Raw genomic sequence first — 16,556 nt, 5'->3', positions numbered from 1 at the left:
TAATATGATCTCAGTGTGGAAAGGTCTTCAGGAGATTCCCTGCTGCAGTTACTCTCATTGTTTCGAAGGGGGATTGCAGAGACAATGACAGCCCACTATTTCTTTATTTTAGGCCCTGAAGCTATCACGACTCTCCAATTGCCTCCCATATTACCTTTCAGCCGGAAAACATTATGGGTTTGCTGATATGCTGGGGGTTTGCTCTCAACAAGCCACATGTTGATGGACAGAATTCTCCATTCCTGTTTCTTCATGTTCCTTAGGCCTACTGATTTGGATATTATTGCTGATGTTATAATTAGATAAATGAATAAAATCAAATGAATAAATAAAGAACATCACTCAAATGGTTAGAATTTTTATAAACATATTGCCTAAATATCTGAATAAGGCATCCACATCCATTGTGTTATCTTAATATAGTTTATTTTATTGCAGAGATACTGTATTTTATTAACAATATAAGATTTTAACCCACAAATGATATTTTGTGATATTCTAACCCACAAATAATAATATTTTTTGCCCTATTTCCAAAGGTTTTTGGGCTTTCTCTCAGACAAGTCAGCATCCACCCGCCTGCACAGATTTGGGTCTATTGCTCCTGAGGTTGCCTAGCAACAGTGACAAGATGCCTGCCTCTTTGATTATGTTTGCGGTGGTTTTATCTTTGAGCGCATATCAGTCTAATAATGACTCATCCTCTCAATAGACACATAGACACATGCTCTCTCATTCACAGACAGATATAAATAGATCAGTCTTTTTTCCCTATATGAATTCTGTTGAACACACATGAATGTCCAACCTTGTTCCCACCCTCCATCTGTGCAGATCAAAAATGATCAGATGGGGCATAATCGATGCAATCTATCTATCTATCTATCTATCTATCTATCTATCTATCTATCTATCTATCTATCTATCTATCTATCTATCTATCTATCTATCTATCTATCTATCTATCTACCTAACAAAATAAAACACATTATAATGAATCAATCTTGCCCTTAAAAAAAAAAAAACAGTAAACTATTCAGATTGCACAGGCACGTGTCTCCTTTCATGTCTTTGTGTAATATTCCCCCAGGAATTTATTTTTTAACCATTTATACATGGTTATATTGCACTTGTTATTCAATTATTATATAAGAAAAAAAAATCCTGCCCACAATAGCAGTTCAACACATTAAAACATCATGACTCATGCATATTTCCTGCATGCACAAAAGTTCAAGCCACAGTGACATCTTATTCTCCACTAAACAGAGTCTGGAATCGTCTGCGCTCAGAGCAGTGGGCAGAGGCCATCTCTGTGATAAATGAGCCGGTCGCTGCAGCCCATGAGCCATCAGAACACTCTGCTCCCATCAGGCCACACAAGATCTACACTCACTGCAGGCTATGAGTGTCATCTACACTTATTGACAGATTAAAGTTTCTCACTGCATGTGCTTAGGACCATTCAATATTCAAAGGAATACTCATGCATTATCAATAGCATGTTGATTCTTTTTGGAAGAATGTCTGAGTTGAGAATGAGATTATATTTTTAAATAGATGGCATCAATATTTGCATTTGAGATGGAGTGGACTAGAATAGGACTCATCCAGAAAGAGTCATGAAGAGTACCAAGAGCAAAATCTGTCAGTCAATAGTTGGCACCATCTGTCCTGGACAGCACTGACAGCTTATTGGCAAATACAATAAGAAAGGCCCCTTAGAATTGATGGATCTGCTAACAATAGCTGAGGATTCTAAGAGGATTCTGAGACATTAAAGCATGGGTGAAAAAGACAGTATGCTCAACAGATATTGATTTAGGAATCTAATTAAAATCAAATACAATAAAAATGCAAGGTGTGGCAAGGTAATTGGGTATTTTATGCATCCAAAAGAGACTATCTGGATAAAATAAAGCAAATAAATGCATTTTAATTAATAAAGGTACATTGATTAAATTGCTTATGTTGTGCTGGTCAGTATAGCTGCAGTCTTGGGGTGTGTCTCAGCCGGCTCCCTAGCTTTCTAGGTCATGTATATAGCGTATACGAATATAGCGTGCATGAATTCAGGCACTGGTAAGGACAGTAAGAGCCCTGGCTCAATACATATTGAGACACTACTGATGACTATTTCCAGCGACATGGCAACATGCTCACTATGCAACATTGTCAGTTCTGCTTTTGTTTCTTTATATTATTATTTTTAAATGTTAGGCCTATTTAAAGTACATTATGATAAATACTTTGCTTGTTACATATACGTGCAACATATCAGCCGTAAATACATAAATGTTAGCTAGATCATGTTCATTACTTGTCTAGTAATATATGTTTATGCTAAAATATAATTAAATAATGGTTTGTATTTTAAAAAACAGATATTGCATGGCATTATGTAGTGAGTTGGCTCATGTGATTCATGTTTCGTGCTTCAAAACTTCCTTTAAGCGAACATTGGCTGTGTCCCAATTCAAAGGCTGCATCCTTCGAAGGCCACAAAGGTCGGACCGAGCATTGTTAAATGGGATGGTCTAGCTTTGTTTGTTCTTATTGCCTAAAAACTGTCACAGCTGCCATTGATGAGTGGCAGTAACTTTTGTACTGGACTTTTTTGAAAGTTATATTAAACTGTCTGAAAACAAAACAGTTTATAAGCTGTCTAAATATGTTCACCATGGTCCATTTCATAAAGAATATTTACTAATTGCATCTTAGTAAGATATAAGTCAACATTTGAACCGCTTTAAATGTTTTTTATTTTATTTTTACATTTAATTTTATATTTGAGTAAGCTGAAACCCAATACATTTAAAAGTATAATTCGGCAATTTTTCTCAATCTGTGACACAATGCAGACCCTGAATTGGGACACAGCTTATAGTAAGCATCTATGCTCCCTGATTTTCACAGTGCATTGTGGGACTTTTTAGGGAGCAAACATTTCAGTGTACTGGTATGATTTTGCAATTGAGACAGCCCTTAAAATGGCAGACTCCCTGATTAGTGACTACTGAACAAGGGAGCGGACTGAGACGCACCCTTTTTAGCAATGTGGTATAAAAAGTAGTAACCTGCAACTGTTACCTTAAAAAGCCATTTCTACCTGATTTAACTCATAAAAATGTGTTTTGTTGGTATAAATTAATGTATCTAGGTTGATTTAGTTATGCTAAATAGTATTTTTGACTTATAAAAACAGTTCAAATTCAGCTACCATTTTCAGATTACCATTGTTTGTCATGTGATCTCAGTGTGACGGCTTCCTTGAGTCGGCCCAGCGCCATTTGAAATCAATCAGCTTTTGTTAGTCTGATAATATGACTGGATTTTTCATCTTATTTGAGTGTACCTGATTACAAATATATTTTTTCAAAAGTATTATGCATTTATATGTGTAAAACTAATTATGATGAAAAATACTGAGTGCAACTTGAGGAATGAGGAAACAATCTGGGCCGGGTTTCCTAAAAGCATCGTGAGGCAAGTTGGAGGCAATGCTTTTACGATCTACATAGGTTTATAATGCTTTTGAGAAACGCAGCCATTACCTATAGATTGTTGCAATTCATTGATCAGTAAGATCAGACTCTGCCCCCTGCTGGTGTAGGACTTGTAGTGAAAGATTGAACCCTCACATTTTGAATTGCCTGAGAACACCTTTTCAATTATACAAGTAATATTAAACCATATTTACCACGTTTTTATCAGTCATACAATTCAATAATCCTATTATAAAAGAGCCACAGGTTATGGATTTCACTGTTAAGCTCTGAAGTTCATTTATTTTGTTCATTGAGCCATATGTATAAATCACACAAAATGCTCCATTGAATCATGGGATTTAAGCCAAATTAATTCCTCAAGTTTCCTCAAACAACATGGAGTTATATTAATCTGCATTGTTCTTAAAAATGATGAGGTGGTTGGGTCAATCATCTCCGTCACTCATGATGATCCTTGACTTAATCATGCTTGGTACAATGATGATGACATAGTGTTGAAAACGTATATTGTTTTATATATAAATTGTACAAATAATTAAGTGAACTGACATATTTTAAGTTCTTAGAAAAAGTACAAAGTAGAATTTCCCTGATTTTAACACTATTGATGCATTTATCATAGAGAATTACAAAAAAAGTACTTTTTTTAAACACTATCAAACAATTAAAGACAAAAACAAAACAAAACAAAAAACGTTGCCCTATTAAAACCTTACATGGCTTCGTCAAGTATATGTTCTCGTGTCAGTGTCCTTTGTTGATCTTGAGAAAACATTCCTATCAAACAATTATATGCCAAACCAAACTGCAAACCCAAACCAGCCTGACTGGTTGGTTAGCAATGTTAGCCATATCAACAAGGATGTTGACTATTAAGAATAGACATGATGAGCCTCGAGCGCTGCTCACTGACACTGACGATCACAAACTCTGACATGACATCATTTAGTGAGAGATCAGTGAGTGAAAGATGCCTGGGAACAAAACTGACACTGACTTTACAGAGAAAACCCTGAACTGCAGATGAGAGAGAAGCATTATGAGGGCAGATTTAAGTGACCATTGGCAGAGCTACTTTAGATGCGCTCTCCAGGTCATGGTTTTACCATATAGTCTTGAAGAAACTGAAAAAGACCCTGAATAAAATGTGAGCCTCTGCATGTGGCTGGAAATGGATGATTTATTGAACTTCAAAGTGAAATGTAGCCCAATATTCATCAGGCACCAGCAAATCACTGGATGAATATACAGGCAATAACTCACCGTGTGATTTTCAGCATCTAAATTATGCTGAGACTTTGTGTCAGTCTGTTTGGTTCATCTCGTGCTACTGTTTGAAATGCATAGAGCATCTCATCTGATCGTGTTTAACTCAGATAACTCCTTTAGGGAGTGGCTGAGGGACTTCTTAAGAACAGACAGATGCAGCATGATAAATGAGGGGGCGCAAACAGGCTATTGCCACAATTTAATGACTTCTTAAAGTCATTATTTCATACAATAATGACTTCTTTGTAATCTTATGATGCTTCAGTAAGAATATGACACTTAAAATAATAAGATCCATGAAAACGCTTTGTTCCTGTGTTGATATATTTTATGTTGAAGCAGGATGTTTGGGTGGAAATATTCAGCCTTTGAAGTAGCCAATAGTGTTACATTACTGTCACAAACTATGTTTTGCTACTTGCTAGTTGGTTGCATACATATACCATTTAAAAGATTTTATTTTTTTTTAAATAAAATTAATACTTTTATTCAGCATGAAAAAATAAATGTTAAAGTAAATTCAATTCAATTCAATAAAGACATTTATAATGTCACAAAAGATTTATATTTAAAATAAATGCTGTTCTTCTGAACTTTTTCTATTCATCAAAGAATCCTAAAACAACAACAACAACGCGTTTAAAAAAATTATTTATTTATTAAATTTATAAAAATATTTCACAATATTGCTGTTTTGACTTTACTTTTGATCAAATAACATTAGTGAGTAAGAGACTTCTTTAAAAAAAAATCTTACTGGCCCCTCTTTTGAATGAATGAATATATAAATAAATAAATTAAGCTTTAAATTTCATATTCACTAAAGCCAATTTAGCAAGTGAATTACACTTGTTATAAATAAAATATTTAAATGAAAATAACCCTAAGCTGCTATAACGACATAATAATTTAAAATATTTTTTTAATTGTTATTTTCCTCATTTATTTGTTCTGTAAATATTCCATCTACTTATGTTTTGTGCTATATTAATTTGGCATAAATAATAAATCAATTAATGAAAGTATAAATTTATTCGGGTGCTGGTGGCATTGGGGGAGAAGAGAGCATTTGAGAGCATTTGATTGGACAACAATATGTGTATCTCTTTCTGGAAGAAAAAGGTCAATTTTAAATTTTGTCAGTGTACACAAATGTGACCCTGGACCACAAAACCAGTCATAAGGGTCAATTTTTTAAAATTGAGATTTATACAAAAATTTGAAAGCTGAAATAAATAAGCTTTCCTTTAATGTATGGTATGTTAGGATATTTGGGCGAGAGACAACTATTTGAAAATCTGGAATCTGAGGGTGCAAAAAAAGCAAAATATTGAGAAAATCGCTTTTAAAGTTGTCCAAATGAAGTCTTTAGCAATGCATATTCACTCACAAAAATACATTTTTGATACATTTACAGTAGGAAATTTACAAAATACCTTCATGGAACATGATTTTTACTTAATAATATAAAAATCGATCATTTTGACCCATACAATGTATTGTTGGCTATTGCTACAAATATACCTGTGTGACTTACGACTGGTTTTGTGGTCTAGGGTCACAAATAGATGACTTCAAAACGAATAGACAAAAACAAGCCACAAATATTTAAAGGTAGGCATTTCGCAGTAAAGCCGGTTCCCTGATTACCGCTAAATCGCCATCACCTGCTTTCAAATGGAGCGCCATTTAATAGCCAGAGCCGTAGTTCACTGATAAGCCACGTTCATATCGCAGATGAATCGCCTTCGATAATGAACGCGATATTTGCGTGGCTTATCAGTGAACTACGGCTCTGTCTGTTAAATGGCGCACCATTTGAAAGCAGGTGATGGCGATTTAGCGGTAATCAGGGAACCGGCTTTACTGACGAAATGCGCGTGAGAATCGCATGCGATATATCGCCCAGCCCTATTTAAAGGTGCCCAAGAATGCTTTTTCACAAGATGTAATATAAGTCTAAGGTGTCTCCTGAATGTGTCTGTTAAGTTTCAGCTCAAAATACCCCATAGATTTTTTTAAATTATTTTTTTTAACTGCCTATTTTGGGGCATCATTAACAATACACTGATTTTTTCAGCGCGCCGCCCCTTTAAATCGCGTGCTCCCTGCCACACTAGCTCTCGACTATTACAGCACATTTACAAAGTTCACACAGCTAATATAACCCTCAAATGGATCTTTACAAGATGTTCGTCATGCATGCTGTGTGCATACATCGAATCATGTAAGTTAAGTATTTATTTTGATGTTTACATTTGATTCTCTATGAGTTTGAGGCTATGCTTTGTGGCTAACGGCTAATGCTACACTGTTGGAGAGATTTATAAAGAATGAAGTTGTGTTTATGCATTATACAGACTGCAAGTGTTTAAAAATGAAAATTGCGACGTGAATACAGTAAGAAACGATGGTAACTTTAACCACATTTAACAGTACATTAGCAACATGCTAACGAAACATTTAGATAGACAATTTACAAATATCACTAAAAATATCATGTTATCATGGATCATGTCAGTTATTATTGCTCCATCTGCCATTTTTCGCTGTTGTTCTTGCTTGCTTACCTTGTCTGTGCACAGATCCAGACGTTAATACTGCCTTTCCTTGTCTAACGCTCGAACATGGGCTGGCATATATGCAAATATTGGGGGCGTACATATTAATGATCCCGACTGTTACATAACATCGTCGGTGTTATGTTGAGATCCGTGTGTTTTCCGGAAGTCTTTTAAACAAATGAGATTTACATAAGAAAGAGGAAGTATGGAGTCAAATTAATGCCTTAAAGTTTTGCCCAAAATAAAGTTTTGCAAAACAAAAAAAAGAATTGAGCAATAAAAAAAATGTTTTGCAAACAAAAATAAAGAATTGCAAAGGAAAAATAAAGTATTGAGCGGAAAAAAATAAGTTTTGCAAACAAAAATAATAAATTGCAAAATAAAATAAAGTAGTGCAAAAATAAAAATATAATCAATTACAAAAATCAATGACAGCTGTAATCCTATTTTATCTTTGCCACATTTTTCATGCTCAAACCTACTAAATCATTTGCAACGCTCATTTTATTCTGCGTTTCAGTCAAGCGTGCGCTCACGATACCGGTTTTTTTGCGCTGCACTTTTCTGTGCGGTTCTCTTTATGGCACTGGTTTGACGTGGGGGTGGAGTCAAGAAACGGGGGCACGCCTCCGCGAAATGCATTGGAGGGGAACGTAATCGGCGACAGGTGAAATAATTCTTTGACATGGTTAAAAATAATGAATGGTTTGTTTTTGTTGGTTTGTTTAGCATATGTTGTCGCCGATTACGACCCCCTCCAATGCATTTCTTATAGTATGACCCGTTGCGCTCTGTCTCACTGCCTGTATCCACTTTTGTGTCCTTAAACATTTGTTTTTTGGGGTCGACAGCTTATAAAAACTTATTTCTGGGTTTTTTAGCTTGTTAGCTGTACGCCTTGTCACACAGCACCTTTTAGGCATTGTTCTGTTTTTTGTAATGAGTCAGAAAAGACAAGAAGGCAGCCTGGAGACGGTTGGATTGTTTTTCCCCCGGTGGGCGTGGTTTTCAGATTATAATAAATGCGCTCTGTCTCTATGCTTGCCTGCGTCTCAATGTGCATACTATCCATCCTAAATAGTATGTGACACTAGTAATATTCAATACTATTTAGGGCGGATAGGGCGGATATTATGCACATTGGGAGGCAGATCTGTTCTGTTCCGATCTGCGTCTCCTGCCGATGACGTGTTTCGCGGGGCGTGCCCCCGTTTATTGACTCCACCCCCACGTCAAACCAGTGCCATAAAGAGAACCGCACAGAAAAGTGCAGCGCAAAAGAAAACCAGTATCGTGAGCGCACGCTTGACTGAAATGCAGAATAAAATGAGCGTTGCAAATGATTTAGTAGGTTTGAGCATGAAAAATATGTGGCAAAGATAAAATAGGATTACAGCTGTCATTGATTTTTGTAATTGATTATATTTTTATTTTTGCACTACGTTATTTTATTTTGCAATTTATTATTTTTGTTTGCAAAACTTATTTTTTTCTGCTCAATACTTTATTTTTCCTTTGCAATTCTTTATTTTTGTTTGCAAAACATTTTTTTAATTGCGCAATTCTCTTTTTTTGTTTTGCAAAACTTTATTTTTGTGCAAAACTTTAAGGCATTAATTTGACTCCATAAGGAAGCAATGGGGTTTGAAACTCAATGTATGTCTTTTCCATGTACTGAACTCTTGTTATTTAACTATGCCAAAATAAATTAAATTTTTGATTCTAGGGCACCTTTAACATAAAAAAGATAAATAAAAACCCCTCAATCTTTGCTATATTTGACATTTTAATTTCCTGTTAAATTCCCACTTAAAAAGGTCCTTTCTCTATAGACTGTACAGACAGAAGGTAATAATTCTATAAATCTATAAATGGCTTAGTTCCATTTATGGAAAATGTATTGTATTTTCATCAACTGTGACACGAGGTGTGAATCGGCACACAATATGGCTCGGTCCACTTCTGCAGTGCGGTTGTAGTCACAGAGCAGCTGCAATGCTACCTGCAGCCCCACTGGAGGGCAGATGGGTGCAAATACCAGCCAATGGCAGTTGAGCTCCATTTCCCCTCATGCTCAAGCACAGCAGGTGTATGCATACAGACCGAGCGCAATCTTCTAAGTGGCGTGAAACTGCAGTGCATTAAGAAGGTCTGAGATGCATTGGGAACCACAGTAGCTAATTAAATAGAAAAAGTCTCTCCATCTTGCTGACAAACAATCATAAAAGATTTACCAGAACTTCTAGCTGGTGAAACCTTACAGAGCAAATCAATGTCCCTCTTAAATTATACTGTATGTATGCACTGAAAACCCCTGTGTCTCAGCAAACAAACATACAATTTTTAAAGAGAATGTTCACCCAAAACTGAAAATTCTGTCATCAAGTCAAACCTGTATGATTCTGTATGAGATTTTTTATTTTTTTAACACCTAAAGGTCACAAAGTGAGGCAAACTTTCAGCCTATTCATTGTCAAAAAGAGAAAAATCTATGGCATGATCAATTATTTAAAAAGACTATCAGTTTCGTCATGGTTGGTTTTCTCGGTAACCATGGCAAGGCCACATGCATTATTAACATGTACAGGAACACTGGTGGTGAAGCTGACGGTAACTCACAGATCAGCCTCTTTCCGGGTCTGTTTACTGTGCCTGGACTCCGGGGGAAATCATGGAGCAATACGGGCGCTAATTATTTCCATCCACCCATGAATCCGAGGGATTAAAATGACTTTTTCTTTTTGGACCATGTAAGTCGACGCAATGGAGGAGGCTTTGATGACACCGGAGGATGGAAAGAGGCAGAAGAGGGTGAGATTCCGGGTGGCCTCGGGGAACAGCGGGCGGGTTTTGAAAGAGATGTTTAAGGATGAAGGGCCATCGGATTCACTGGATTCAGACTGCACCAGCAGCTCCGAGGCAGACCGGGCCAGCACTCCATCCACCAGCGGGGAGGCGAACGGCCACTTGTGTGGGTGCTTGGGGTCGGAGCTGGATGACAGTGGAAGTGAGCCTGATGACTTGCTGATGTTTGCAGGGGGAAGAGACAAAGTGTTGAGTACCAAACGAGTGAATATCCTCAGTAAAAACGGGACAGTTCGAGGAGTCAAGCACAAAGTCAGTGCTGGCCAAATACTCTTTGATAACTTGGCTAAAAACAATGGGGTAAGTCAGCTTTCACATCATCTCAAAATCTGGGGATGTCAATGCACATGAAATTGCAAACATTAGCATTATGAAAAACTGACATTATCAGACTACTGACAGCCGCTCGATGGCTTTCAAGAATTGTTTCTTGTGTCCTCAACAGGGTCAGAACCTCTTTCCTCAGCCGCTATTGGTTACAGAGCCTGTTCTCTTCTCTCAGACTTTGGGCAGACAAACGAGCTGTCCCAGTGAGCAAGATCACTGTACGATTAAAGATTAATGATGCATTTCTTTAAGTGTTTTGGCTGAGTTAATCATCTTAATGTATTCTCAGGACCTCTGCTTTGTTGTTAAGCACTAAAACAGTTGATGAAAGCTTATGTCTGATATCAGATAACCTATAACAGAGGGTAACAGAGGATAAATAATAGACTTTCAGAAACCCAATGAAAACTACTACATGTGAGGTCATTATTTAAATAATTTGATACAGGACAATTATACGGATAAAGGTACAAAAATGAGACAAGAGGAAATATTATACGTCAATGCTTCGCTCACAAAAAAAAAAATTGTGTTACCCCAAACTTTGCATTCATTCATGAGAAAAGCTTTTGAGTTCCCCCAAGAAAGTTTGCATTTGCTTGATAGAACTGCTTTTGCATTTATTCAAGAGAACGCAAAAGATTGCCAGAGCAAAACTGCGTTCTCTCGCAAAATGATTGTTTTTTCCCCAATAAACTTTGCTTGCAAAAGCATTGGAATATAAGGTGCGTTCATGCCCTGTTTTAATTATAAAGCAAATTTTCTGAGAGCTCCTACTTGTACCACATGACCACTGTACCATCGACAGCTGCACATTCATTTAGGCGCTGATAGTGTTGCCATATAAATGCATAATTCCCATTCCAAAGATGTGAACAGCTTTGATGTCACATGGGCTGCATCTGAAATCGCATACTCTCTTTATTTTGAATAAGTAATTACTTCACGACCACTAAAAAAGTATTCTGGTATGAATGCGTGTAGTATGAATTGTAATCTGGATGTTCCACATTTGCCATGTTTTCAATATCATGTACCAGCGTCAGTTGCGTTGTTTCAATACCATTCACAAATCCTTTCCCGTGGCCTCATGGGACATTAAAGTGTCCATCGTATGCACACATCTTGGTACTTTTTGCCTACTCTTTTATGAGTACTGTGAATTCGGACATACTTCTTTTGTCACATACTGTTGTTCGCCTACTAGGGAGGTATGCGATTTCGGATGCAGCCATGTGATTCACCCCAAACCAGTTCAGTGGAAATCCCGCCCTGAAGCTATTTCATTGGTAGGTTTAAGGATCGCCGTTTGTTATTGGCAATCAGGATGAGGTTTTGGGGATAGGGCTGGGCGATATATCGCATGCGATTGTCACGCGCATTTCGTCAGTAAAGCCGGTTCCCATACCGTTAAATCGCCATCACCTGCTTTCAAATGGAGCGGCATTTAATAGACAGAGCCGTAGTTCACTGACAAGCTACGCAATTTCGCGTTCATTATCGAAGGCGATTCATCTGCGATAATAAATGCGATATTGCGTAGCTTGTCAGTGATCTACGGCTCTGTCTATTAAATGCCGCTCCATTTGAAAGCAGGTGATGGCGATTTAGCGGTAATCAGGGAACCGGCTTTACTGACTAAATGCGCGTGAAAATCACATGCGATATATCGCCCAGCCCTATTTGGGGAGCATTACTTTTAAAAAACAGGATGCAGTGTTGGGGAGCATTACTTTTAAAATGTAATGCATTACAACATTGCGTTATTCCCTACAAAATTAACTAATTCAGTTACTTTTCATGTAAAGTAATGGTTACATTATTTTGCGTTACTTTAAAAATATAATATATAGTATGCTCACACAACATGGGGACAGGAGAACAGTCAGTTAATAAATGGGAAAACAAAGCAACTTGAGTTACTTATTTAAAAAAGTAACTTAGATATTTACTTTAAGTAATACATTACTTTTCTTGTTACTTGAAAAAAGTAATCTGATTACGTAACTCGTGTTACTTGTAATGTGTTACCCCAACACTGAACAGTATACTGTGATTGACGTCCAATGAAATCTTTAGAATCGGCTGCAGGGCGGGATTTCCACTGAACTGATCGATTTTCCACTAAACTTGCGATTGCAGCAATAGTTATTTGTTATTTCTTACACCTTTTTTCTTTTGTGAGCGAATGCAGTGTATCTTTGAGGAGGAACTTTTTGTGAGAAAACGTAAAAATTCTTACATGCAAATACAACAATTTTGGGGGAACATAAAAATTTGGCAAACAAACGCAAAAGCATTAAAATAAAGCCTCCGTAAACAACTGTTGAAAATGTTGATTCTTTAGCTTGGGTCTGTTTCATAGTGTCATTGCTTTATATAATAAAATATAGGGCCTACACCTTACTCTGCTAGTGAACTTGGGGCAAAACTGACTTAACCATGACACCAGTTGGTTAAAAGTCCACTGTGCTGCAAAAATATCAGTTTTGAGAACAGTTCTAGCATCATTTGTTTGGAGATGAGACTTTTAGTTTGATATTTTATTATCTAATGCAACGACAGTCCCAAATAGTCCTGTTCAAATGCGTATGAGCCACTGTATTTTCTGCTCCTGCAACACAATTAACAATTTTTGTTAATCAAAAACAGCTAAACCATCACCACCTTTGTCACCTAGCATGGTTCAGTATGTTAATATAGTAAAACATGTAAACGATTTATGAGCTATTATTTGATGTCAGATAAGGATGGTAAAAATCAGTGGTGTGACAATATGTGTCACTGTAAATCAAAGTGCACTATAAATGCATTACTGCAGGTTTTATTGGCACTTCATGCTTTAACGCATGTACTTGACTTACAATGTGTACTGTATTTGCACTATGCTTGCAGTAGTGTTCTTTTTGGAATTTGAGGGCTAGTACAATTTTTCCTCAACTAGAAAATGTTTCTTGTAAGATTACATTAAACAAACTAACATAATGCTACAGTTGCACAAGGTAGTTACAGGTCCATCTTCACATCAAAATGTGTGAAGATTGAGTCTATTTTTGTTCTTTACAAAGGAAAAAAAAAACACCCAGCTTCACACTTCATGGGAGCTGCTCTTCTAAGAAAGGATGCTGAAGGACATTCTCAAGAACAGTGACTCAAAAAATCAATACTGCTGCCTCATGTTACCTGCAAAAGCTGCTGCAAACCTTATACACACAGACTTAGAAAGTTAAAATAGCTTTATTTTGCTTTTCACTTACAGTTAGAACTGCACTTTAAAGATATCAAACTGATCTATTCTTTTAATTCGGAATGTTTTGTTGCAATTTCCTTTTGCTCACTCTTGGAATAAAGTGAGATGTGTCATGATTAGATTGATTGCTTTGAGAGAGAGCCTCTCTTGTCTAACACCAGACTTCTATGGTTTCTTTCTCTCAGCCAGAACTGACTCTAGAGTTTGGGCGAATTGTAATCTACACCACCAGTTTTCGAGTGGTCAGGACTACATTCGAGCGATGCGAGCTGGTCCGAAAGATCTTTCAGAACCACCGGGTGAAGTTCATAGAGAAGAACATCGCTTTAGACAGTGAATATGGAAAGGAACTGGAGACACGCTGCAAACGAGTGGGTGAACCTCCCTCACTGCCTGTGGTCTTCATTGACGGACACTATCTAGGGGTCAGTGGTCAAACTATTGCTCCAAAACCATATCAAAGCCATATCTGAAAATCATTATACTAATGTTTGAACTCGGAATAATGATTTGTGTATGTTTTGCACATCCAGGGTGCAGAGAAAATACTTGCAATGAATGAATTAGGGGAGCTTCAGGATCTCCTCACCAAAATTGAGGTAAATATTGATATTTTACACTAAAATATAGGTCCCAAAATGGACTTTCTGCATAGAAGAATCATTTTGGGTTAAAGGGTTAGTTCACCCAAAAATGAAAATTCTGTCATTAATTACTCACCCTCATTTCGTTCCACACCCATAAGACCTTCGTTCGTCTTCGGAACACAAGATATTTTTTGATGAAATACGATGGTTCAGTAAAGCCTGCATTGTCAGCAAGATAATTAACACTTCCAGATGACCAGAAAGCTACTAAAGACATATTTAAAACAGTTCATGAGAGTACAGTGGTTCAACCTTAATGTTATGAAGTGACAAAAATACTTTTTGTGCACCAAAAAAACAAAATAACGACTTTATTCAACAATATCTAGTGATGGGCGATTGAAGCTTCGAAGCTTTACGAATCTTTTGTTTAGAATCAGTGGTTTGGAGAGTGAAAGTCACGTGATTATTTTATGTCACAACGAGGCTTTGTTATGTCATAAGTGTTTCAAAATTTCAAGGGTTCACCACTGGGAGGCGTGACTTTGGCAGTTTGATACATGCTCTGAACCACTGATTCGAAACAAAAGATTCGTAAAGCTTTGAAGCTTCATGAAGCAGTGTTTTGAAATAGCCCATCACTTGATATTGTCAAATAAAGTCGTTATTTTGTTTTTTGGCGCACAAGAAAGTATTCTTTTTGCTTCATAACATTAAGGTTGAACCACTGGAGTCACATGAACTGTTTTACATATGTCTTTAGTAGCTTTCTGGGCATCTGGAAGGCCTCACTGTGCCATCGAATTTTATCAAAAATATCTTAAACAATTTGAACGAAGCTCTTACGGGTGTGGAACGACATGAGGGTGAGTAATTAATGACAGAATTTTCATTTTTGGGTGAACTAACCCTTTAACAGTTCTTAAAAGAACCATTATAAAGGTTCTTTATTGGCATCTATGGTTCCATGAAGAACCTTTAACAAGCTTTCCATTACACAAACGGTTCTTTAGATTATTAAAATGTTCTTCGCACTAAGAAAAAAATGGTTCACTGAAAGGTTCTTTGGGGATCCCAGAATTATTATTCTTTGCAGTAACCCCTATACCTTTATTTTTAAGAGAGTAGTGTGAAAAATATTTTAATAATCAGAACCATAAATGTCAATAAAGAACCTTTATTTTTAATTGTAGAATAAACCAACAGCCTACATAAAATATATGTACATAAGAAAGACATTGGTTCCAATTGCTCAAGTAAAGTCAAAAGTCAAATCTAGTTTATTGCCATAGTTTATTCCTTAAAAGAAAACAGAACCACTTATGAGAGGAAAGGTTTATTATTACAGGTCATTTTATCTCTTTACATCAGTGATTTATTACATTACATTTATGCATTTGGCAGACATTTTCTATATGTTCGTTTCTTAAACAAATAGTAAATGTCAATAATTTACATAGGTTCCCACCAGTAATTACAAATACCTTTATTTTTGTGCATTTACATAAGCACTGCAAAACAGCCCAAAATAGTAGATAAAGTCAAGCTTGCACTTGTCTTATTTTATAAATAAAGCATCACTTAAATTGTATCTTAAAGAGCATCTGCACACGCACAGGTCTGGTGTTTCATTTAAATTCACTCCCATTTTTCTCTGTCTGACCGTAGAGGGTTCAGCACCCCGACACATGCCAGACGTGTGGGGGATTTGCCTTTGTCCCGTGCCCTATGTGCCATGGCAGCAAAATGTCTGTGTTTCGCAACTGCTTCACCGACTCCTTCAAAGCTCTGAAGTGCACAGCGTGCAACGAGAACGGTCTCCAGCCCTGCTCCAGCTGTTCTCACTAAGGTCCTCTTCAAGTGCCTGCAACCCATTCCCAACACCATCTCCACCCCCATAAGCCATGTATAAAACAAGAGATGCAGAAAGAACTGCTATTTGTGAATAAACCATTTTTATAGAAAACTTAATTTGTCTACAGATGTAGTTTTTACCAAATTTGCTATTTAATAATGATTATTTATTACAGCATAGGCTTTTTGTCACATGACAACAGATGTCTTGCAACATTACCCAATCCAACAGCATGGACACTGTCTGTCACTGTAAATAAATATACCAATTAAGTAAATTAACTACTGGTTTAGAGAGGCATATCATCTTTCCGAGCCCTATGATCCCAGC

General features: G+C 36.7%; 1 protein-coding gene across 1 annotated transcript; it reads left to right on the top strand.

Annotated features, from left to right (window-relative positions):
• Positions 1 to 9,584: 9,584 nt before the first annotated feature.
• On the top strand, positions 9,585 to 16,219 carry grxcr1a (glutaredoxin and cysteine rich domain containing 1 a). Its single transcript, XM_048177103.1, has 4 exons — positions 9,585 to 10,507; positions 13,970 to 14,209; positions 14,318 to 14,383; positions 16,040 to 16,219. The coding sequence occupies exons 1-4, from the start codon at positions 10,106 to 10,108 to the stop codon at positions 16,217 to 16,219; spliced, it is 888 nt and encodes a 295-aa protein (XP_048033060.1). The 5' UTR covers positions 9,585 to 10,105.
• Positions 16,220 to 16,556: the final 337 nt, after the last annotated feature.

This window comes from Megalobrama amblycephala, linkage group LG23 (assembly GCF_018812025.1).
Source record: "Megalobrama amblycephala isolate DHTTF-2021 linkage group LG23, ASM1881202v1, whole genome shotgun sequence".
NCBI lineage: Eukaryota > Metazoa > Chordata > Actinopteri > Cypriniformes > Xenocyprididae > Megalobrama > Megalobrama amblycephala.
Note: the sequence above shows the minus strand (reverse complement) of the source record. Positions and strands in the feature narration are given on the sequence as shown.